The 25,217-nt window shown below is 41.5% G+C and overlaps 1 protein-coding gene across 1 annotated transcript in view; it reads left to right on the top strand.

The window, feature by feature from the left end:
* The window catches only part of PARD3B (par-3 family cell polarity regulator beta), a 1,801,259-nt gene that overhangs the window by 892,101 nt on the left and 883,941 nt on the right, over nt 1-25,217 (top strand). The window contains 2 exon segments of the mRNA XM_040441847.1: nt 15,898-16,101; nt 23,545-23,779. Of these exon segments, the coding sequence (XP_040297781.1) occupies nt 15,898-16,101; nt 23,545-23,779 (439 nt within the window).

Here is a 25,217-nt window from a genome sequence, read left to right as displayed (position 1 = left end):
AGTGTCCACAGGAATCCTGATAATGTGAAAAGTCTCTTATAGCATATCCTTTTGAGGTCGATATGAGCTTTGAATGGAAGACAACTTTAAATCGATATTTGGCTTACCGTCTAGCGTCTGCTGTCTCCCTATTGCTTCAATGGAGCTTTAAATATTTGCCGGCTTATTCAGTCGCTCCATACAGCAAGCTGGTTTAAATTTCACGGGAGTTCCAAAGATCACGGGAGTTGCCACTCTGTTCCGCAATTTTCTTTGGTGCAGCTTTCGACGATAAGAATAGTTAATCCTTTACTGTAGAAATTTTCTTCTGTATGGCCATACAGTATTATCGGAGGCTTTTCAATGCAGGTACATCACTTGTTTCAAGTGGTGAAAACAAGTGATGTACCTGCATTGAAAAGCCTCCGATAATACTGTATGGCCATACAGAAGAAAATTTCTACAGTAAAGGATTAACTATTCTTAACGTCGAAAGCTGCACCAAAGGAAATTGCGGAACAGAGTGGCAACTCCCGTGATCTTTGGAACTCCCGTGAAATTTAAACCAGCTTGCTGTATGGAGCGACTGAATAAGCCGGCAAATATTTAAAGCTCCATTGAAGCAATAGGGAGACAGCAGACGCTAGACGGTAAGCCAAATATCGATTTAAAGTTGTCTTCCATTCAAAGCTCATATCGACCTCAAAAGGATATGCTATAAGAGACTTTTCACATTATCAGGATGTCTGTGGACACTTTATGAACATATTGCGCTCCCAGTGAATACACCTACAACATTTTCAGTGACATTCAGTTTCCCAAATTAGGATAGAGTGCTAGAAGAAAATACCCCCTCCTTCCCAAATAACAGCATATACTTGAAGTTTTTTTGGTGTGATATATATTATTGAATTTATCGACACTATTGAGTGGTATCGAATATTCTATTGAATATTTCAACATTGAATTTTCTACCATTCAATTTATCGAATATTTCTATCGAATATATTTTTATTGAATATAGTATCGATCATATCTACCACAATATATGTGACTGTAATGTTGTATATTATTGCTACATTGTTCTTATAAATTTTATTGCTTGTATTTTATGGGGATTTAATAAATATTTTCTGCACATGTCAATCTGGTTGCCAAGTGTATGAGTGCTCGCTCATTTTCCTATTACTACATTTGATTATTGATATGATCATTCATCCCCATGCAGTTTTGATTTGTCAGCAGCACATTCCCTGTTGTGCAAGTGACAAATGATGAACTTTAATGGTACATAAAAAATGTGATTCCCCCCAACAAACACATGTATGCTCGTTTGGCTGGCAATTTTTGGCGTGTTTACATTTTTCAGTCATCAGGAATGAGCGTTGTTAATTCCCCAGTTTTGGCCTTCGCAAGGGCATTGCTAGGTTAAAACATTCGGGGCCTGGGCCCCTGATGTTTTGTCCCACGCCCCGAGTGTCTTGCCTGCCTGCTAGATACAACTGTATTGTCGTTCTCAGGGCGGCAATACAATTGAATCTAATGCACTGGAAGAGCTGAAGGACCCGTGATGACATCACAGGTCATGTGACCAGTAAAACAGGCAGTGGTTGAGAAGGACCTGCGATGATGTCACTATCATGTGACCAGTGCAGGAGAGAATGGCAGTGAAGAAGCTGTAGTGATGTCTGCTACATGAGGAGAGGTAGGTGAAGGGAGAGGCAGAGCAATGCTGGGAGTTGTGGTTATTTAACTGGGACTGTATGTTAGGACTGAAGGGAGGGATGTTATTTAAATGGAACTGCGTGTTGGAGGTGGCTGGGGAGGGGATCATGCTATTTACATGGGACTGTATGTTGATGGTGGCTGTGGGAGGGATTATGTTATTTACATGGGACTGTATGTCGGAGGGGGCTGGGGGAGGCAGTAATGTTATTTACATTGGACTGTATGTTGATGGCGACTGTGGGAGGAAGTGATGTTATTTACATGGGACTGAATGTTACAGGGGCTGAGGAAGGGAGTGATGTTATTTACATGGGACTGAATATTGAGGGGGCGATGTTATTTACATGGAACTGTATGTTAAAGGTAGCTGGTGGTGAGGAATGATGTATTTACATGGGACTGAATGTTGAGGTGGTGATGTTTACATGAGATTGCATGTTGGAGGCATTTGGGTAGGGGGTGATATTATTTTCTTGGGACTGTATGTTGAAGGTAGCTGGGGAGCAGGTGATGTTATTTACATGGGACTGTATTTTGGAGGGGGCTGTAGATAAAGAGGGATGCTATTTTCATTGGACTGTATATTGGGGGGGCTGGAGATATGGTGTGATGTTATTTACATGGGACTGTATGGTGTAGGGAGGAATATAGCTACAGGGGGCACTGCAGGGGCATTATAAATACTGGGGACACTTTAGGGTGAACATTATAACAGTAGGGGGCAGTATAAATACTGGGGGCACTGTAGGGGTCTTAGAAATCCAGGGGATATTATAGGCATTCTTATTACTACTGGGGGCTTTATAGGAGGGACTTATAGATCTGCCTTATTTCTACCAAGAGCACTATGGGGGGCCTTATTACTACTGAGTAATCTGTAGAGAGCTTCATTACTACTGGGGGAACAATAAGGGGGCCTTATTACTACTGAGGGGTCTGTAAATAGAATTATTACCACTGGGGGAACAATAGGGGGCCTTATTTCTACTGGGGGACTATGTGAGGGTATTATTAATACTGGAGGGCTCTTCTACTAATGGGGGAACTCTTGGGGAGTGTTATCACGATTGAGGGCACTGTAGTGGCCAGTATTACTAATGGGGGCATTCTTGGGGAGCATTATCACTGTTGGGGGCACTGCAGTGGGCAGTGTTACTAATGAGGGCATTTTAGAAGGGAATTACTATTGGTGGGACTATGAGGGGCACTATTACTATGGGGGGCACTCATTTTCCTTCAGGATAGTATTTGGGGGTTTTGCGGAGCACAGCGAGCAGCAGGATAGCACTGTGGGGACTCCAGGTTGGGGGATGATGATAGAAATGTGAGGAAGCTAAGATGTCTGTGTGTCACACTTTGCAGAGATGAGGTGTGACTGAGAGAAGTTGTACAGACCAAATGGAGATGATGTACATCAGAGGAGACGTCACCTGGGAGGCCCTGGAAGTGAGAGGTGTATGCTGCTGTATAGCAAGTACAGCAAAATGTGGTGTGTGTGTGTGTGGGGGGGGGGGGGGAGTTGACTTAGAGAACTGGGACATATTCATTGGGGCTTGGGCCCTGGATCTTTTGAGACCCTAGCAATGCCCCTGGGCATTTGTAAAAGTGCCCTAAGGCTCTGTCGTCTTTAAAAGCCTACATTTGACTTTGACATGCATAAAAAACAATGGTGGCAAAAAAATAATAATCAGAAGTTAAAGTGGTTGTTCAGGCCACAGATCCTTAGGATAAGTCATTAGTATCAGATCATTGGGGTTTGTTCAGATGTTTAAAGGGGCCATGGCACTCGTTCAAGCATTGCTTGTCCTTCAGTGCTTACTTAAACACGGTCTACATTGCTGTTTGTGGTGTGGTGTATCTACAGCTGTTTGTCCCATTCCAGAGATTGGATGACGTGGCTGTAATTACACCACTTTCATCCTGCTTTATCTTGCCCTGTTTCACATTAAAATGGAAGTCTGCCAACCCTTTTTTTTCAACCAAAGTAATTATGTAGGTATTGATGCAAAATCTGGGCATATATATTCAATAGCTCAATCGACAGCTGTCTCTCCTGCCTCCTCCATACACATGCATGTTCGGCTAACTTTTGGCGGTGGCTTATCTCCTGGGAAAACAAAATGATCAGGTGAAAAAATTCCCTTTGCCTGATCCTTTTCTTCCCCGACATCATCTGTTGTGGGAGAGTTGGGAGCTCCCCATGCATATTAGAATGTTGTCCAGACCTGCCATTTTCGGTGTGTTTGTTAAATAATATACAGATATGTATAGGGGTCTTTAGAAAGCTTATATTTACACATTAAATGGAATATACTGACTTTTCTTTTGACTTCTACTAACAAGTGTTTTTGACAGGAGACAGTATTCAGTCGTGCCCCCAATGGATGGTAGACTGCAAAACATTTAGTCAATCTAATTTAGCTATCTACAGTTAATAAAAACTGACATATGATCTATATGGCACTTGCACATGGCATGTATCATATATTTAATATTAGTTTTTAATTAGTATTTAATTATAGCAATACATTTTATAATTAACTATAATAGATCACACTCTCACTTCTTCCTAATGCTTGTCTATAGTTATTAATATTTATTTTAAAATTGCCAAAATTCCCCCTTTTTATTTTCTACCTGTTACTATGAAACCACTGTATTTTGCAGCTCCAATACTTTATGTTAATCATTTTGTTTACACATATAGGTAATCAGATACTGGGGTCAAAGGGAAAAACCCATTTCTTCACTTTCACATGTTTTCTTTTATTGCTAATGAAGAGATAAAATATAATGGACCACAAAATGTATTTGGATGCTAGGTAATTAATATTATTTGTGCCTAGTAGTCAATGTGAAGAACATGGAGATAAAGGAACTGGCTGGAGGTCAGCACCATTGTTTGCTGCGATGGTGAGAAGCTCTCCTCCTCCAAGGCATAATGAGATATGAGTTCCCATTTATAATAATTACATTGAATGCCATGTTTTGCCCTTTGGCATGTCACCTCTTGGGTAAGCGAGATATCTGTTATTATAAGCAAGGGGATCTTTCCCTCTGCTGCGGAAACAAGAGACCAATTTATATCCCTTATTGCTCACAGTATCCTATTTCCATATCTAATTAAGCAAACAAAATCTATATAGGATCTTAGCAGAAAGAGACAAATTTCAGACAAAAGTAATCACCCGTTAGTGGAATGTTTACTGCTCATTCGTTTGAGACTGATCAATTAGAAAACTGGCAGAGCCCTCTTGGGAGACATGTTTTGTAATCTGCAGTTTTTCCAATCTGTTCTTCTCCACTACATCTGTATGAATGAGCAGTAGAGCAAAGCAATCTACATTGTGTTTAACACACGGCATAAAGAAACAATTAAGTGGGGCAGCAGCCACCAACTGTGAGATGGTAACAAGGGATCTCCCTCACTTTTCTTTTGGGTTAACTCTGCCATGATTATGCTTAATTTATGGACATTATTCTAAATATTAATGGAAACTTTTTCTGCCCTTTGGTAATTAAAGGGGACATTTTCATGACATGGTAACTAACTCTTTGAGTAAAGTTAGACAAATATTCAACAATATTTAAACAAGGTAATATGTAGCAGTTATCAGACTTGTAGGTACATATTTTATGTCTGAGTCTATGGTTTGATCGTGTCTGATTGGGCAATGCAGCCAAATGCATGAAAATATGTTCTCGCATCCATGCAGTGTGCCACGTTTATTATGTTTGGACATTTTTGAACCTCACTAGAAAGGTTTGAAAAGCATCTAGAAAAGGGCTGTGGCAAAAAAAAAAAAAAAAAAAAGATAAAACACACCAGATCGATCAGTGCAATTCACATTTTGTTTTGGCACAAGGTATATAAATTCAGCCAACCAAAAGGTAGCATGACTGAGAGAATAGTGTCTAATACGGTATGGTCCCAAGGTATGCAAAACTGATCACACCGTGAACACCATTCTGATAAATATGACACTTTTTTTTTCCTATCTGGTTTGATTTTCTTCCAGAGGTAGCAAAAGTAACAAAAATATTTATTCCCCAGACATACAGTAACATTTCAATCCACTCAGTGGGATCTTTCTCAAGCAAATGGTGATGACAAAATGGTGCTCACGTATAGGGGCATATATACACACCCACAAACCAATCAATCAACAAAGGTAATCAATGTAAAACAGTGTAGAAAACATAGAAGATCAATAAATGTACATACACAACTTTAGTATAAAAGTATAATAAATGCAGTGAAGATATACATAAAGTGAATTTATAATATAAAAATGTTCAAAGACCCTAATACGGACAACATTAATAAAGTGTCATAATTGTTTAATCACATACATCTGTGGGAACCCATGTGAACATAATTAAAATCAATAATTGGCGAGAGGGGCAAGTTGTAGGTACTAACCAGCATGAGAACATCTCGTCTGTTTGAGCGTCTTCCAGTGTGAACTGCGCATGTCAGAAAACAGTGTCAAGTCACCAAATGTGACGTAACCACCCGACGTCAGCTGGCTCCGGTCACATGACTCACTAGACACTTTCAAAGCACGCCTCCAAAGGTCCTTGCAGCAAGAGTTAAGAAACTAACATGCAGCAAAAGATCCTGGAGGTTCACAAATCCATGTGACCACATATATTGGTCACATGATCGGACATTTACAAGACAGACTGGATATATTATGATATAATAACCGCAATATGGCGGTTTAAATCTGCTTTTTTATATAGTGACACATTATAAATCATTAAATAGGTGTGGACGGTTATGTTGCGCTTCACCTCTTTTGAACAGACATAGAAGTATTGTAAGCGTTGCAAGCAAATTGGAGGTGTGGAAGCCGGTTGCAAAAAGACATCCTGAATCAATTAGGGCCAACCGATGCCGCGTCAACGGCCACGATGGATCCTGGTGTCACAGACAATCTAGTCCAACATCTTGTCAGAGAGTTTGGACATTCGTGTCATCTGTGACTATGTATGAAGGACAAGATTATAAAAAGAATAACCATCTAGCGGGACAATCATCTACTGATCGTGGAGCCCCACACATGTGGTGTAGGGTCCCCGGTCAATTTGCTCAGTGGGTATCAAACTGCATAACAGTAAGAGCACCACACAGCAAGACGATCATCCCAATGGATATTGGAGGACCACACTATACAAATAGTATCATGGACCCCGCATATGTACGCCTCCATCCCCAACTTGCCTCAACCGCATAGGAATTAATTTATTTTTCTCTATAAAGGGAATCACAAAAATACCCCCACACACGATGTATAAAAACATGCCACATATAAAAAAAAAGCTCAAATTGTCAACTTTGAATCCTTTAATCTTGATAGACTGTAGATGATCAAATGCTGGTCAGATCAACCCCTCAATCTTCACTTGCCAACTAAAAGGAAAAAGAAAGAAAATTAGTTTGTAAAGAAATACATTAGTATATCAAGCAAGGAGCACTTAGAAAAAGCGATAAGAAAGAAAGAAAGATTGAATGTCTCCAAGGGGTGTTAGGGAAAGGGGGGGGGGGGGAAGGGGAACAGTATGAATAAATCTACCCAGTGTGCGATGTGGACTTCTTGTGCATGTACTATAGCAATCTGTTCATCCCAGATATAGATTCCTGCCACCTGGTAGATGTATTCATCAGAAATCTATTTCTTTCTTATACCAGTATATTCATCATTCCGCATTTTTGCTAATTGTAAAATACAAGGATACTAAAGAATCTTGATATGTACTGTGTGCATTCAAGGGGTTGTGTCATAGGGATAGATGATATGTATCTGATCAGTGGTGGTTAGACCTCTGGGACTACAATCCTGATCATGTTCCTCTATATGAATGAAGTGTTAGGTTGCAACTGGAGATAGCCATATACAAAGCTCAGCTATTTCCATTGGAAATAAAACCCTTTGAATGTGTAGATGAGTGCTTGTCAAATGTACGAAACACGCTTGGTCCCATGTTGATTTGTGGCCCCAATTTGGAGAAATAAGCCTTTGTAGAATATGCAAATGGAAACCCAGGTGCAATGAAGGCACTGCTATTGCACCTCTTTGCAACCGAAGTTCCAGTCAGTTTCTGTGTCGGCTGTAGAACCCTCCCCTGCTTTGACTGACTTGGCCAAGCAATGTACAGTAGATGTAATCACACCTGACTCTGAAATCTTGCCGCTGCACAGTACAGGGCTGAATATCACTGGCCAAATGGAATCTGTAGTGCATATCTGCATGGCGATCTCAGGCAATGTACTATGCATCTGCAAGATTTCAAGGCCAGGTATGATTACGTCTACACTGCCTGACGTTGATCCAGGGAGTTATTCAGATTGCCTGATTGGAGTCGGGAAGAAATTTTTCCCTCTAAAACATTGGCTTCTACCTCACAGGGTTTTTATTTTTTGCCTTTCTCTGGGTCAGCTTGCAGGATAACAGGCTGAACCAGATATAAACTATGTTACTATGACCCTATGAGTCAAAGCAGGGATGAGGGAGGGTTGCAGCCATCACAGAAACTGACTGGAGCTTCAGTTACTCTTTTTGCACCTGGAGGTACATTAATATATTCTACAATGGCTTATTCCTCCAAATTGAGGCTACATAACAACATGGGACCAAGTGTGTTTCTCTCATCTGACAATGGCTAATTTACTCTTACAAAATGTTTTATTTTCAGGTATTTGGTGACAGATTTAATGGCTGAACTAGGACTAATAACTGTCAATAAGAACATTGGGGCACATTTATTAAGACCAGCGTTTTAGATGTTGGTCATAATAAAGCCCCATAGCTGGTGGTGGATTCGCTGAAGTTATGAAGGGACACAGTCCTGTCCATAACTTCAACGCTTCCAGCACCTGTTCTAAATGTAAGACAGTTTCTGAGCTGTTTTACATTTGAACCAGGCATAGAAAATGACGAATGAGACGGGCCTGCTGTCCCGTTCCCTTTCTCGCCCATGCCACGCCCACAATTTTAGACCTGGTGTGAGTGGGGTGAATCGCAGATAGCGGCAAAACTAACTGTCGCACCGCCATCTGAGCCTGAAATACACCTAAATTTGGCGTATTTCATTATAGTAAATGACCCACATATCCTATGTCTACAATTCTTCGTTAGGACTGAAAATAATAGTCTTGTAGATGTGCATTGGTATTAATTAGCCTTTATGGCATGAAACAATGTAGAGGAACTGACCATTTTAGATTGTATAAATAACCCTTAATTCAGCATCAGTATTGCATTTGATTATATATAATAGATTAAAATAGCTCAGGATCTGTAGTATTCTCATAGTAATAATCAGGATAATAGTAGAAAAGAGGTATGATGAAGAACAATCTACATAAGTATTCAGGGCACTAGCTCTGGCATTATAGCACATTTAACCCCATCTGCCTTTTAGGTGGCTTAGCTAAAATAACTTGTGATCATTTATTTAATTAAAAGGATAAAATGAAATCCTTGGAGTGTTTTTTTGTCAGTTTTTTCCTTATTTGTAACACAAGATTGTAATTATTCCCCCATGACATGTGCAATAATATCAACGAGAAATGGTAATTTCCCTGTATTGTACAAAGGCTCCTTATGTAAAATTCAATATATTAGAGTGCAAGTGTCGAAGTTGCTTTGCTATTAATGTTGACAGGCTTTGATCTTTCTTTATATTAGATTAGAGAATAACTTCCAGCTTTTGATGAGCATGTATATTAGGATGCAGTTTAGAAACCAGCCATTCCTGTAAGTTCTCAGTGGGCTCCCACCCAGCAAGCTTTAGCTAGAAATCAATATCATTGAGCTCAACAAATAATCATGTGCATGCTAATTTACCCCGATTTCAGGTTGGCTTACAATGTGTCAGAACATATTATTGTGACTGCTTAATAAAAAAAACTGCAGGTCTTGGTGTCCTGTTTTGGTGTAAAAAGTTGCACTGGTGTCTGACATATATATTCCTTATGCATTGTTCTTTCCCATGTCTATTTGAAGAAGTGTACAGTAAAGTAAAGGGGTTGTCTCACTTGAAGAAATGCCAGTTATCTTGTGGACAATGTCAATATAAGTCACTTACTAATATATATTGATTTTCAGTATTGCCTCCTTTCCTTGCTTGCTTCATTTTTCTGTCTCATTATAAACAGCTGGTGTCCAGGGGTTATGGCCACCTGTGCTGTCCAGCAACAGTGGCTTCACTTGTGCGCTAACTATAGGAAAAAGCTGGCCACTGTGGTAGCCAGGATAGCAGGAGCGACCTCACATAGGCACGCTTTCACAGCAGCTCCCATCCCAGGCATCTCGTATCTCCATTAGTTAAACTCCTCATATACTCAGCTGTACATTATAAATGTTGGATACACAGACGGATGGTGTATACTTGTCACCCAGAGTATGATGCGTGCAGACCCACAGTTTGTGTATACATGAGGCTTTTCATCTTGGAGTGCACAGGCAAAGGGTGGGATTGGATCATCCTAGCGCCATCCATCATACTAACAGGCAGCGCCCCCTACAGCACAGAAAGTTCAGGGCTAGTGACCAGCGGCAGCCCTTAAGGATGAGAGGAGACAATCCCTTTAATGCAACCAAATAAAACTTGAGGGTACTATTGACCTCTTTAAACTTGCTCAAACTTTTTGAAGCAGACAGACAGTGACTCTTTAGCCAACCAGCTTAAATTGATATGCTGAATATAGTCACTCCTCCAATGGAGTGCATGCAAGAGCAATCTGTGTCCATTATAGGTTACTAGGTAACATATCCACCGATGAACTGCTGACAATAATGAGATTGCATGTGAATGATCATATATAAATTGCTGATTGGTGCTCGTTACGGGAAATAATTCTTGGAGTTAGCTTTACTGTAGAGTTAGTTACTATAATATGACATCTTAAAGTGGTTATCAAAAATTTTGATAGGATAGGCCATCAATATCAGATCAGCAAGGATCATGCACCCCATTCCCCATGTTGTAGTTCTAGTTACAGATTTATACAGCTGCATCCATTGTTTAGTGGATGGAGCTGGTAACTGCAGCACTGCTCTCATTGACTTTATTCAAACACATGGACAGAGCTATGTAGGGCCGGCACTGACTTCAGACACCGGAGCTACAGCAAAACAGCTGATTGTCACTGGACTCTCACTGATCTGATATTTATGTCCTATCCTGAGTATGGGCCATCAAAATCAAATTCCTGAACAAGCCCTATAAAGCCACCAATAGGACTCTAATGAAAATAAGCAGCTAGTAAAAGTATGTGTAGTGATAGTGATGTGTCACCTGTCTTGGGGACAACCAGGTGATATATAGTGGTCCCTCAAGACACAATGGCCTCAGGATACAATATTTTCAACATACCTTGGTCTTTTCTGACCCATCGTAAATTGAAACTAGGCTCAACATACAATGCCTCAGACTCAGATTCAACCAATCAAGGCCACTTCTCTGGTAAAATAACTGTATTAGTTGCTAGTTAGCAGCTGTTCCTGACTGTTATATGTAAGGATTTGTTTTATCTATCTTAGTTATCTGTTTATTTTTCTTAAAACTTCATTTTCTCTTATCTTGGATGACATTTTGGAGTTTTGGAGCCGATTACACAAGTTACAATGGTTTCAACATACAATGGTCGTCCTGGAACCAATTAATATTGTAACTTGAGGGACCATTGTATTAGTTTTATTTATGTTTGCCAGAACGAGATTTAAGAATAAGACGAAAACAACATCATTAAATCTATAAAACTATAACAACAAATGAAGAGAACTGTGCAAGCGTGATAACTTTCTTTAGAAATTTGGCAGTAATGTTGCAAAATTGTGGTCTACGGCTGAGCTGCTGACTTTTCACTGTATTCAGGTATGAATGCAGGTTATGTGTTAGGAACTGTCTTATTTAGTAAAATCTTCCTGTCCTGTGCAAATCAAGTTTCTAAATCCATTCCTGCACTTGCTAATTTCAGAATAATAGCAGGTCTTCAAATAGTAATTAGTGAACAAAGGAGCTAAGTGTGACCTAGCAACCACATCTCCTTTCTGCTTTCTTTGATGAGCTTTGAATGCATTTGGGGAAAATGTAGCTAACTTGTTTTTTTGCTAATGACTCATTTTAGGGGCTATTTATTGCTTTCACTTTAAAATAAATAATCAACCGCTCAAAGTTAGACATTGGTATAATTTTAGACTTCAAATAACAAAAAGTCACTTTCCCTGAAGCAACAATAAACTTGAAGGTTCTTACTTTTAATTTTACTCTGGAATATTTTTTTAAAGACATTGCTTGAGCTTGTGTTCAGTGGATTAATGCACTAAAGATGCAAGTAGAAAGCAAATGTGCATGAGCCATAGCATTATCCGCTCCTTCTTTATTCTCGTACCCTCTAAACCAGTGGTCTTCAACCTTCCTCTCATTTACATATCTCTACGCATCATTATAATAATTTACTTTTGCCTACACTTAGAAAGGTTATGTATGGTGGTAGAGACATGTTTGTTGGCTTAAAGGGAACCTGTCTCATTGAACGTGGCGTCTGAGCTGAAGGACACATTTTATAGAGCAAGAGGAGCTGAGCAGATAGATATCTAGCTTTATCGGAAAAGACTTAGTAAAATTCTTTATTTTTTCATTTTTTATATCCATGCTCATTCTGGTCCTATCAGTGATTGACAGCTATCTCTGTATATACAATCATAGATGGCAGGCTATCAATCACTGATAGGGCCACCTCTTTGACTTCAAAGCCTAGAATGAGCAGGATTTTAAATGAATGAAATGCAACCTTCCACAACACTGCTGTATACAGTTAGGTCCATAAATATTGGGACATTGACACAATTCTAACATTTTGGGCTCTATACACCACCACAATTGATTTGAAATGAAACTAACAAGATGTGCTTTAACTGCAAACTGTCAGCTTTAATTTGAGGGTATTTACATCCAAATCAGGTGAACTTTGTAGGAATTACAACAGTTTGCATATGTGCCTCCCACTTGTTAAGGGACCAAAAGTAATAGGACATTTGGCTTCTCAGCTGTTCCATAGCCAGGTGTGTGTTATTCCCTCATTATCCCAATTACAATGAGCAAATAAAAGGTCCAGAGTTCATTTCAAGTGTGCTATTTGCATTTGGAATCTGTTGCTGTCAACTCTCAAGATGAGATCCAAAGAACTGTCACTATCAGTGAAGCAAGCCATCATTAGGCTGAAAAAACTAAACAAACCCATCAGAGAGATGCCAAAAACATTAGGCGTGGCCAAAACAGCTGCTTGGAACATTAAAAAGAAAGAACGCACCGCTGAGCTCAGCACCACCAAAAGACCTGGAAGACCACGTAAAACAACTGTGGTGGATGACCGAAGGATTCTTTCCCTGGTGAAGAAAACACCCTTCACAACAGTTGGCCAGATCAAGATCACTCGCCAGGAGGCAGGTGTATGTGTGTCAAAGTCAACAATCAAGAGAAGACTTCACCAGAGTGAATACAGAGAGTTCACCACAAGATGTAAACCATTAGTGAGCCTCAAAAACAGGAAGGCCAGATTAGAGTTTGCCAAACGACATCTAAAAAAGCCTTCACAGTTCTGGAACAACATCCTATGGACAGATGAGACCAATATCAACTTGTACCAGAGTGATGGGAAGACAAGAGTATGGAGAAGGAGAGGAACTGCTCATGATCCTAAGCATACGACCTCATCAGTGAAGCATGGTGGTGGAAGTGTCATGGCGTGGGCATGTATGGCTGCCAATGGAACTGGTTCTCTTGTATTTATTGATGATGTGACTGCTGACAAAAGAAGCAGGATGAATTCTGAAGTGTTTCTGGCAATATTTTCTGCTCATATTCAGCCAAATGCTTCAGAACTCATTGCACGACGCTTCACAGTGCAGATGGACAAAGATGACCCAAAGCATACTGCAAAAGCAACCAAAGATTTTTTTAAGGGAAATAAGTGGAATGTTATGCAATGGCCAAGTCAATCACCTGACCTGAATCCGATTGAGCATGCATTTGACTTGCTGAAGACAAAACTGAAGGGAAAATGCCCCAATAGCAAGCAGGAACTGAAGACCGTTGCAGTAGAGGCCTGGCAGAGCATCACCAGGGATGAAACACAGTGTCTGGTGATGTCTATGCATTCCAGACTTCAGGCTGTTATTGACTGCAAAGGATTTGCAACCAAGTATTAAAAGTGAAAGTTTGATTTATGATTATTATTATGTCCCATTACTTTTGATCCCTTAACAAGTGGCCATCATGGTTCCATCATAGAAAAAACCCCATAAAATATAATTTTAATGATATACCTTAAAAGGATCCCAATTGAATCCACTATATGAAACACAAAAACTACATACAGGATATGTGACCGATAATCAGATCCAGCATTTGATAGTAACCTGGGGTACGGGAAAAAATTGTCCCTATGTCTACCCCCTATCCTACAACCTCAGCCCAGGGAAGGCTCCTAATGGTGGAGGCCCCCTGTCCGCGTACCTAGACTCCTTATCCCTCAAAAGTCCCTAGAGGGGTATTATAGGGATAGTTCTAGAGTGCCCCAGGTATGAGGTGGGGATAATAAAGTACCATTAGTACATCAATAAGCTGGATGGAAGAAAAACAAAGAACAAAACACTTAGTACAGACATATACAAAACATACAGATAGTCAGGGTTGACTTAATGGTCATACACCTGGCTTACCTCTTAACAAGTGGGATGCACATATTCAAACTGTTGTAATTCCTACACCGTTCCCCTGATTTGGATGTAAATACCCTCAAATCAAAGCTGACAGTCTGCAGTTAAGAGACCAGCACTCCGTAATTCCAATAGTGAAAAGGATTTTCTTTATTCGTCACCCATATGTGACGCGCGTTTCGACACTACTCTGTGTCTTTCTCAAAGTACAGGTGATAACAGCTGTTATCACCTGTACTTTGAGAAAGACACAGAGTAGTGTCGAAACGCGCGTCACATATGGGTGACGAATAAAGAAAATCCTTTTCACTATTGGAATTACGGAGTGCTGGTCTCTTTACTACAAGTACCTGGGGAATCAACCTATTGACCGTGCACCTGGACCCCTATCGAAGCACAGTGCCGCCCATTTTTCCTTTGATTCAGTCTGCAGTTAAAGCACGTCTTGTTTGTTTCATTTCAAATGTATTGTGGTGGTGTATAGAGCCAAAAAGGTTAGAATTGTGTCGATGTCCCAATAATTATGGACCTGACTGTATATCAGCCTGCTCAGCTCATCCTGCTCTATAACATGGTGCCTGCAGATTATTTCACATTTCCATGTTGACAGGTTCCCTTTAAAGCCTCATTCACACGTCTGTGTCCATGCTTATATCTGAGAAAAGGTGGTCAGTAATGCCTCCTTGAAGATGTCCATGATGGATCTGTGTTGGGTCCATGTGTACTTTTTTTGCTGCCTGTGTGTCATCCATATTTCACTGACACTGAACAGCTGAAAAATTTATTTGAAAAGCATCTCTTCCTAATGATCCATGAAACACGGATGGCATCCGTGTTGAATGTGTGGTTTTCACGGACCCATAGACTATAATGGGCGTGATGTATCTGTGAACACGGACAAATTAAAGCGTGCATCTGTGCTAAAAAAGACCCACGGACCATGCTAAAACACTGATGTGTAAATACACACATTAAGATGAATGGGGACGTGTGCTGTCCGTGGAGAACATGTACAGCACACGTCCATAGAACACTGACATGTGAATGACACTTAACTCACCAGTTCTCACCCCCGGTCCTCTTCTGCACTGGGTCTCAATGCTCTTCAGCATGCACAGCATCTGACACTATTTGGCATCAGTACCCTGTGCGTGGCAGCATTTTGAGCAGCAGAGAACAGTGAAGCAGAGTATAAAAAGCTATCTGATATGGGGTCTGTATAGGAGAAGGAAGAAAAATTTATTACCAGTTCTGCCACATAAACTTGCCAAAGCCATCCTATAAATTAAAATAAGTTTTATTATTTTTAATGAGGATTTTGTAAGATTGTATATCCCGAATGGTCAGTATTTCTCAGTATTTTAATAAATAGTTTATTATTTGAAAATATTGTTTTGCATGTTTTCTCATTTTTAGTATTGTTCTGTTAATGTTAAACAATAAATATTTCTGTTTACAGTTTCTCCTGGAAAAGATCTTGGTCCACGGTTAGGTCTGAAAAAGTCAAGTTCACTTGAAAGTCTGCAGACTGCTGTGGCAGAAGTTAAGAAGAATGAGCTTCCCTTCTATAGACCTAGACCCAATATGGTCCGTGGCAGAGGGTGTAATGAAAGCTTTCGGGCTGCAATTGATAAATCCTATGATGGGCCAGAAAGTGATGATGGTAAGTGTGGCTGCCTGTTCAAGCACTGTACATATTAAAAGGCATGCCAATGTACTGTATATTATGAAGTTCTGAAGTTTTTTTAAATTTTCATTTTTGTAATGTATTGCTCATCTCAGTTATCATTATATACCCATGAGACCGGGATAATAAATGGAGCATCACAGTAGTACGATGTCACCAGACAGTGGTTCATATTAGATGCTTGATTAGGATTAGAAAAACATGGCTGCTTACTTCCAGGAACCGTGCCACACCTGTCCAGAGGTTGTGTATGGAGTTGCACCTCATCACCCTTCACTTTAATGGAGCTGAGCTGCAATACCAGACACAACCCATGGACTGGTGTGGTGCTCTTTCAGAAAAAAAAGCAGCCACAGAGAATTTTTAGTTGTGCATATGCCAGTTATAGAAATCCTTATCTAAATTTGACCTGGCGCCATAATGAAACTGCCTAAAAGAAATAGTGTCTTTGTTGATCATGAAGCCAATCACACTGCAGCTTTCATTTTCACAACCACAATATGAAATGGAAACTTTGCTGTGGTTTTCTCATCTCAGTTTTCCCATCCCAGACAATGGGGGCTTATCGCTAGGATATGCCCCCATTGTCTGATATGTGCGGGTCCCACCTCTTGCGGTACAGGGGGGCCCGGAGCACATAGAAGGCCGCCCCCTACGTCTACTTTGCACAAGACGGTTTATTTATATCATGGGGTATTGAGGCGGGCCGTCCCTTGTGTTCTCCCCGCAGTGCCACAACTATACCCCCCGGCGTTGGCGCGACCACCCCCGGTCTAACCTCTTCTCTCCATTGCTGCATTTCATACTGGCCATTCAGCATTTTTTGCTGCTGCTGATTGGCCAGTGTATGGCTGGCAGGCAGCAGGCTCAAGCACACACAGAGGTGAGTAGAGATGGCCTTGCGGTTCGCCCGACGGACATTTCGCGGCGAACTTTGCTCGATCGCGGTTTGCCGAACAGGCGAACATATGGCGATGTCCGCCGACGCCATATTCTTTTACATTGTGCTGAACTTTGACCCATGACACATTCATCAGGTGGGACACGACAGCCAATTGAGATGTTTTTAGCACATGGACACACCCCCTATCTTATAAATAAACCCGATCTGGCCGCTGTTTTACATTCAGTCTTTTGCCAGTGTAGAGAGAGGTTGCTGTGTGGAGACGGGACAGGCTGTTAGGGACACCAAACGCTAGCTTATAGAGCCACAAAAGTCCTTTTAAGGACTGGTATAGGTGTGCTATCGATAGGTGTGACATACTGAGGGGTGTAATATACTTATAATATACTTTCTAACATAGAAAATATATAGTGCATTTGTATTGTGCAGCAGTTGTGTGCGGTTCTGCTGCGATACCACAGCTATACAGAGGGACAAACGCTATTGCAGCAACTAATTGCAACTGGTGTGATATACCAGTTGCCCCCCAAAAAAACTGATTGAGGCAGGGGTGTGATATAAGAAATGTAAAGTAAGGGAGCACTCACTCTATGGCATCAATTTGTATATATTTATTAAAGCAATATATAAAAAATGAGCTACAATAAGATAAAATGAAATACACTAAAATAGATCAGCCTGAATCGTAAAATGTTAGCAGCGTATAATGGAAAGCAGCAATGGAATATTACAACGGTAGCAGCATAGAGGGGAAACCTCAATTGAAATATTGGCAGCAACAACAAAGCAATAGAATGTCACGATGGTGGTAACATAGAAAATAATGTGAATAAAATATCAAATGAATAAATACATTGGAAATACTGATTAGCAAAATATGTGGGAAGTGATATAAAAACTGATTGAATTCAAAGTGTCAAACACAAGTCCATACAATAAGTGGCTTAATATCCACGGAGAAACTGATAACGTGCAATTAATAAAACAATCCAATTGATGTGATAAATATGTGAAACTTATGCTTCTTAATTGTTAGCTGGATGCTGATAGATACTTATGTTGCTTCCCTTTATATAATTCGGATACAACCGCTGGTGGCAAGAACGTCCCGACAATCACTAGATGCGTGGAAACCGCAACAACTCGCTTTTCAGCGTATGTGTGTCTAAGTAGGTGTATAGCGATTTATCCAGTATACTCCAAAAAATTGCGGTAAATAGCGGATAAGGGATCTGCGTCTCCCGTTGCAAGATGCTTGTGTATATTTGTATATTATAAGTTGAGCAATTTCATGCAAATTTTCCAATTGTCTCTAGATGTAGATAATGTAGAAAAAAACTGATTGAGGCAGGGGTGTGATATACCTATAATATAATTTATATATAGTGCATTTGTATTGTGCAGAATTTGTGTGCGGTTCTGCTGAGATACCGCAGCTATACAGAGGGACAAATGCTATTGGAACAACTAATTGCAACTGGTGTGATATAGCTGTTGTTGACCCAACATAAACTGATTATGGAGTTTAATATGCCTGCTTCCAACAAATACTCATTAATGGGTTCTATATACCTGCTTCCTCAAATACTGCTCTTCTATAGGGACTTTGTCACAGGGTCATTTTGAAAATGACAAGCAGAGGAACAGGCAGGCAATTTTGCAGGGATTGTTTGGGTCAGACAGGTGCACCAGGCCGGAGCCTAAGTGGGAAGTTGGAGAAGGTGCGTGCAATTACGTCAAAGGATGCACCAGAGTTGGTTGAATGGCTCATCCTCTGTGTCTGCACCCTTGTTGGAACTGCTAGCCTGCCAACTACTGCCATATAAACTGGTGGACTTGGAGGCCATTGGCACACCACAATGGAAGGTCCTTGGAAGGAAATATTTCTCCCAGAAGGGCATCCCAGAGCTATATGGCCATGTTCAGCAACCAGTGAATGTATCTCTGGCACACAGTGTTGGTGCCAAGATACATCTGACCACAGACACGTGGTCTAGCAAACACGGGCAGGGAAGGTACATAACTTTTTCTGCCCACTGGGCGAACCTTCTGATGGCCGTCAAGCATGTAACCTGCGACACCCATGTGGATTTGGTGTTACCGCCACAGATTGCATGCAGGCCTGCCTCTTCTTCTCCTCGTCCTACTCCGTCCTCCGTCTCCTCCTCGGCTGACTCCTCCTTTTTCACTGCTACCGCCTCTTCCGCTGCACCCCCTAAGCTCCCCAGAACCTATTCTACGTGCCAGGTGAGACGTTGACATGCTTTGCTGCGGCTGTTGTGCCTGGAAGCCAAGAGCCACACCGGTCCTGCACTCCTTTCAGCTCTGCGGTCACAGGCCGATCAGTGGCTAACCCCGCACAATTTGACAGTTGGTAAAGTGGTGTGCGACAACGGTGCCAATCTCCTGAGCCTGCTGAAACAGGGCAAAATGACACAGGTGCCATGCATGGCACATGTCCTGAACTTAGTCGTGCAGCGATTTGTTGCCAAATACCCCAGGGTCCAGGACGTCTTGCGGTAGGCCAGGAAAATCTGGCCATTTTAGAAGATCTTACACGGCCATGGCTCGCCTTGCTGACATTCAGCGGCGACACCACTTGCCCATCAGACGTCTCATTTGTGACTGCGCTGGAACTCCACCTTGTATATGCTTGAGAGGCTGCTCCAGCAGAAACGTGCCGTTAACGACTACCTGTACGAACTCTGAGGCAGAACAGGTTCTGGGAAGCTTGATTTTTTTTCACCGCGCCAGTGGCTGCTCATGTGCGATGCATGCAGACTATGGCAGCCATTTGATGAGATCACCAAACTGGTCAGTCGCAGCCAGGGCGCTATCAGTGACATCGTACCTTACGCCTTCTTTCTGGAGTGTGCATTGCGTCGTGTCATTAAACAAGCCGGGGAGCAGGAAGATGAGGAATTCACAATGCTGAATGAATCCCCAGCGGGGGATACTCCATGTGAGACAAGTCAGCAGGAGTCAGAGGAGGATGGTGCCTGGGGGGAGGAGCAGGAGCAAGAAGAGCAGACTATAAACTTTTCTGGGATCTCTGGTGTTGTCCATGGCTGGGATGAGAAGACCGATGACGACATTCTCCTGGATGATGAGCAGGAGCCAGGCCGCTCCACCGCTTCCAATTTAGTGCAAATTGGGACCTTCATGCTCCAGTGTTTGAAGAGGGACCCCCTTATAAAAAACATAAAGGACAAGGACCAGTCCTGGGTGGCAACGTACTTTGACCCCCAGTACAAACACAAAATGGTGGACATGTTACCAGCATCACAGAGGGCTATCAGAATACAGCATATCCAGGCCTTGCGTCAAGAGATGCTTCATTCTGCTGTTGTGGGTGCTGGCAGAGGAATTTCCACCCACAGAGAAACCGTTGCGAGTACCAATCCTTCAGCGCATGCAAGAAGAGGGTGGTTTGAAGATGTGTTGGTCACTTCTGATATGAGATCATTCTTGCAACCAACTCATAGACAGCCACTTTCCGGATTCAGCCTCAGGGAACGCCTAGACCGACAGGTGTCCAACTACATCGGATTAACGGCCGATGTGGACGCTCTGAGAAGCGAGGAACCCCTTGACTACTGGGTGTGCAGGCTTGACCTGTGGCCAGAGCTGGCACAATTTGCCATGGAACTCTTGGCTTGGCCCTCGTTGAGTGTACTCTCCGAAAGGACGTTCAGTGCAGCAGGGGAAATCGTGACTGATAAGCACACTCGCCTAGCTCACGACAGTGTGTACTACCTCACATTTATAAAAATGAATGAGGCATGGATCTCGGAGGAATTCAACACCTGTGACGACCACGTTTAATTGGGGGATTTCATTAGCCAAGTTTTTAATCCAATTTTATATTTTTTGTTCTTTTAAAGATATGTATTTGACATTTATTTGTACTGGCCTGCAGTAAAATTTATATCCAATGACCGTCTAATGTACCTCCATCACTTGATGTTTTCTGTCCGGTGAATGCCTAATGTTTGGGGCCTGTATTCCCGTGGCCTAAAATAAAATCTTTCTAGGCTCTATCATGGCACATTTTTGAGAGTTTCCCTTTAAGACGCATAAAAATGGCCCCTGATTAAAATACATATTTTTGTGGGAATTTTTGCCATTGTTCCCCCTCTGGTATGTCACTGTCCATGTTGTGGGGCAATTTGTGCCCTTCTCTTAAGTATTTGGTGGCTGCAAATATGACCTAAAGATTTTTCAGGTTCGCCTGCTTTTAAAGTGAATGGGGCCCGTTGCGAACCGCAAGTTTATTTTTTATTTTTTTTATTTTTTTTGGGGGGCTCTTTAGGCTCATAGAGGATTTAGAAGGACAGTGTGCTTTCCTCCTACTCCCCCAAAGCACACTGTACTCCTGAGTCATCTATGAGCCTACAGGCCCCTTCCCCCTAGCACATCAGTCAAATGGGGGGTGGGGATATGATTTTTGGCTATATGGACACTCGGCATCAGCATCAAGGCGTTAATGCCCGGGCACCTTACTTACCTCATTCCCTGGCACCCGCGTTGCTCCTGATGCCCGCACATCTGCCACTTTATCCCTTCCATCACGCAGATGAAAACGACATGGGGGGCAGTCAATAGCAGGCCACGATGGGAACGAGCCTCTCTAGCATCGCGGGCGATGCTAGGAAGGCTCATTTCCGACGACGCCTGTTATTGGCTGCACCCCATCACTGGGCATAAGTATTATCTGTATATGGTGCCTGGGGAAATTTTGGGGAATAATAGGGGTTAGAAAGCCCCTTTAACCCTTAGGATACCGGAGGTTTTTCCTTTTTTGCATTTTCTTATTTCTTCCCTATCTTTCTTGAGCCATAACTTTTTTTTTATTTTTCCGTTCACATAGATGTATGAGGGCTTATTTTTTGCAGGAGAAGTTGTACTTTAATATGGCATACAATGTAATGGGAAGCGGGGAAAAAAATTCCAACTGGGGGGGAGTTTGAAAAAAAAAAACGCAATTACTCCACCGTTTTATGAGTTTTGTTCCTACGGCATTCCCTTTGCAGCAAAACTGACCTGTGCCCTTCATTCTCTGGGTCAGTAGGAATACAACGTGGGGGGGGGGGGGGGGTGCCCTGGGAGGAGCCATGGTAGGTGGTGGGATGGGCCAGGGGTGGGTTTTGGGCAGAGTTAGGGGGGCCCAATTCAGATTCTTGCTATGGGGCCCAATGATTTCTATGTACACCCCTTGTCCCCAGCAAGCAGGGAATAGAGGCCCTGTGAGCAGCGAGGGAGTCTAAAAATAGCAAGGTGAGACAACCCCTTTAACTCTTGTTTAGTTACAGGTAATCCTTGATTAAAATGGAACATCTGTACAAATAAATTTCACCTCCATTTTGCTTTAATTCTTAAGGAACACCTAATCGGTTAAGAACGTTTCTATATTCAGTTTTGAATATTTTGAGGGGTGTAGTTTCTAAAATGGAATAATTTATGGGTGGTTTCTATTATGTAAGCCCCTCAAAGTGACTTCAAAACTGAATAGGTTGTTAAATAAGTGGGTTTTGGATTTTTTTTTGAAAATGTTAAAAATTACTTCAAAAATTCTAAGCCTTCTATCATCCTAAAAATATGACTTTTACAAAATGATGCCAGCATGAAGTCAAAATATAGAGAATGTTAAAAGCAGATAAATTCATATTTTAAAAATAGCAATTTTTTCCATAAATGTAGTTTTTTTTTTTACCACTAACATGTTAGTGGTAAATTTGAGTCAATATGTTTTATATTGACTCAAATTTACCACTAACATGAAATAGCTTGAATAAGCTGTTACCACATAAAATGACATGTCAGATTTGCAAAAATAGGCTCTATCAGAAAAAAGTGAAAATTGGGTACATCAGGAAGGGGTTAAAGATATGTCTGAAATAATATAAAGCGCAATAAAAATGGAGACATGTTCTCCAATAGTAGTTATGATTCCTGAACTTTTTTAACCACCCCACTTTCTAATTCTATTCATGTACGATATTTCATGTTATTTTTTGCTTATTTTACTGCATAGCACATCTTTGCTAGTTGTTAGTTTAGCAATGGTCATTACATAGTGAAATCCTAATAGAGAAGGGACTTGTTGATCTTTTATGGAACATTTATAAATCACACAGATGTATGTATTAATATATCAACTTCTGTACCAGAATTTTAGTTTCAAATGTAATATATGTTACTTGTGGAAAGGGTCACCATCTGGAATATTTTAAGGTTTTCTCTGCTGTATTGATTGTATTGGACTCATTTGCGGAATTATAGTTCATATTCATGAATATGAGATTTAGCTTTTAACCTTTTTGTGATAAGATCATGTACTGGCTAATTAGGGCTGTTTGTCACCATAGATGACATGTAGCATGTGTGTTGAGCCATTGACTATCTGTAGAGATATGCTCTTCTCCCATTATGAACGTCTTGCTTAAATTGTTAGTGATCTCATTGAACAGTCTTGAACATGCTCCACCTTATTGATTTTTGACTTCTATCTGCAGATGGCCTTTCTGATGTGAGTTCCCACTCTGATAGAGAATATCCTAGTGGTGAACCAGTCCCACTAGGAAATCAGGAGCTGGATGATGCCGACAAAGCAAAGAAAGACAAGAAAAAGAAGGATAAGAAAAAAGAAAAGGAAAAGGGCAAGTTAAAAGTGAAAGATAAGAAGAAGAAAGAGGAAAGTGAAGAGCAGGAGAAAAAAGCCAAGAAAAAAGGTTTTGGAGCAATGCTCAGGTAAAAATTACCATGAACCTAATTTAAATTCATAACATTAAAGAAGGTGAATACTTCATAGTGTTTTAAGAGATAATTGTACATAATTATGGACAGCTAATTAAGACCACCTATCTGTCCATTCCTCTATGCTTCTTTCTCTAGGATTGAGCTCATGGTTATATAGCGCTCTGTGAAAACCTGAGTTCGCTTCCCCTACCAGGCTGGGTGTGGTGCCAGTCTGTAGTGAGTAGGAGCTGAAGCAGTGCTCTCAATCTTTCTCAATCCTGGCATAATTTAATCAACATTGATGACCTATCCTCAGGATAGGTCATTAATATCTAATCAGTGAGGGTTCAACAACCCTTTCCTCCATGGATCAACTATTCCCTGCAGTCTCCAGCGCTGGACTAGTATCGTGAATGGAACAGGAAGCACAGCTCCGTTCACAGTGTAGTGGCTCTGCCAGGTTATTGCAGCTCAGTTCCCGTTCAGTTCAATGGGCTGCAGTAATCTAGCACCGCCACTACAGTGTGAACGGAGCTGTTAACGGTGCTAGTTCCAGTGCCGGAGGCGTCACAGAACAGCTGATCGGCATTCTTGAGTTTTTGTCTTATGCTGTTCTCTCATAAAACTTTAAAGGGCGTCTGTGCGAGACTTTCCACTGATAAAACTGCAACTAATGGCCATCAATACATAGTAAAAACATTCTAAACATACCAGTATGTCATTTGAGTGTTCACTGATTGTCCAGAGAAACTTTCACTCGTATGCAAAACGGCTCCCAAGTTCCCAGCTGAGTGGGCTTTGCTTTTCATAATGCCCAAGCCTGCTGCTCTTCCCCATTGTCTATTACTCGATTAACCACCCAAGGCTTCCTCCCCTGTCCTCTGACGTCACGTTGATGTGTCTCCAAATATGGGTCAGGCGCCCTCTTATGCTTTTCCGGCGCCTGTGTCGGGGACAGACTGGGAACTTAGTGGCCCTGGAAAAAATATAAAAGTTGCCCCATGTGGTAGGTGAGTCCAAATCAACAGAAGGCAGGGCTAATAAAAGTGTATTGCAGCACAAAATTCCCCCCCAACTGAAACAAATACCTGCCCAGCAGCATCAAAAGCCACTGTGCAGCACTAAATAATGCCCCAGCAGCACATATTACCTACTCAGAAGCTGCCCCATTATGTCCTTCTATTCCAGTTGTCTCAGGAAGGCAATACGGTTGAATTCAGAAATCAGGAGGGCACCTGTTGTCACTGACCAGGTACATAACTACTTGAAGCCTTCAGCATTCAATCTGGGAGCAACAGACCATTACTTACCTGGCCTGGCAGCTCACTGGACCTTGGCCCACCAGGGAATTTCCCTATAGAGTCTGTTGCCAATCTGCCCCTAGCCTGGGCACTACCCCTTGTGGGCTGTTGCATGCACGCAACATCAGGAAAGAGTGTTGGGCTTGGGG

This window comes from Bufo bufo, chromosome 7 (genome assembly GCF_905171765.1).
Source record: "Bufo bufo chromosome 7, aBufBuf1.1, whole genome shotgun sequence".
In the NCBI taxonomy this organism is placed as follows: domain Eukaryota; kingdom Metazoa; phylum Chordata; class Amphibia; order Anura; family Bufonidae; genus Bufo; species Bufo bufo.
This window is presented reverse-complemented; position numbering and strand designations above follow the sequence as displayed.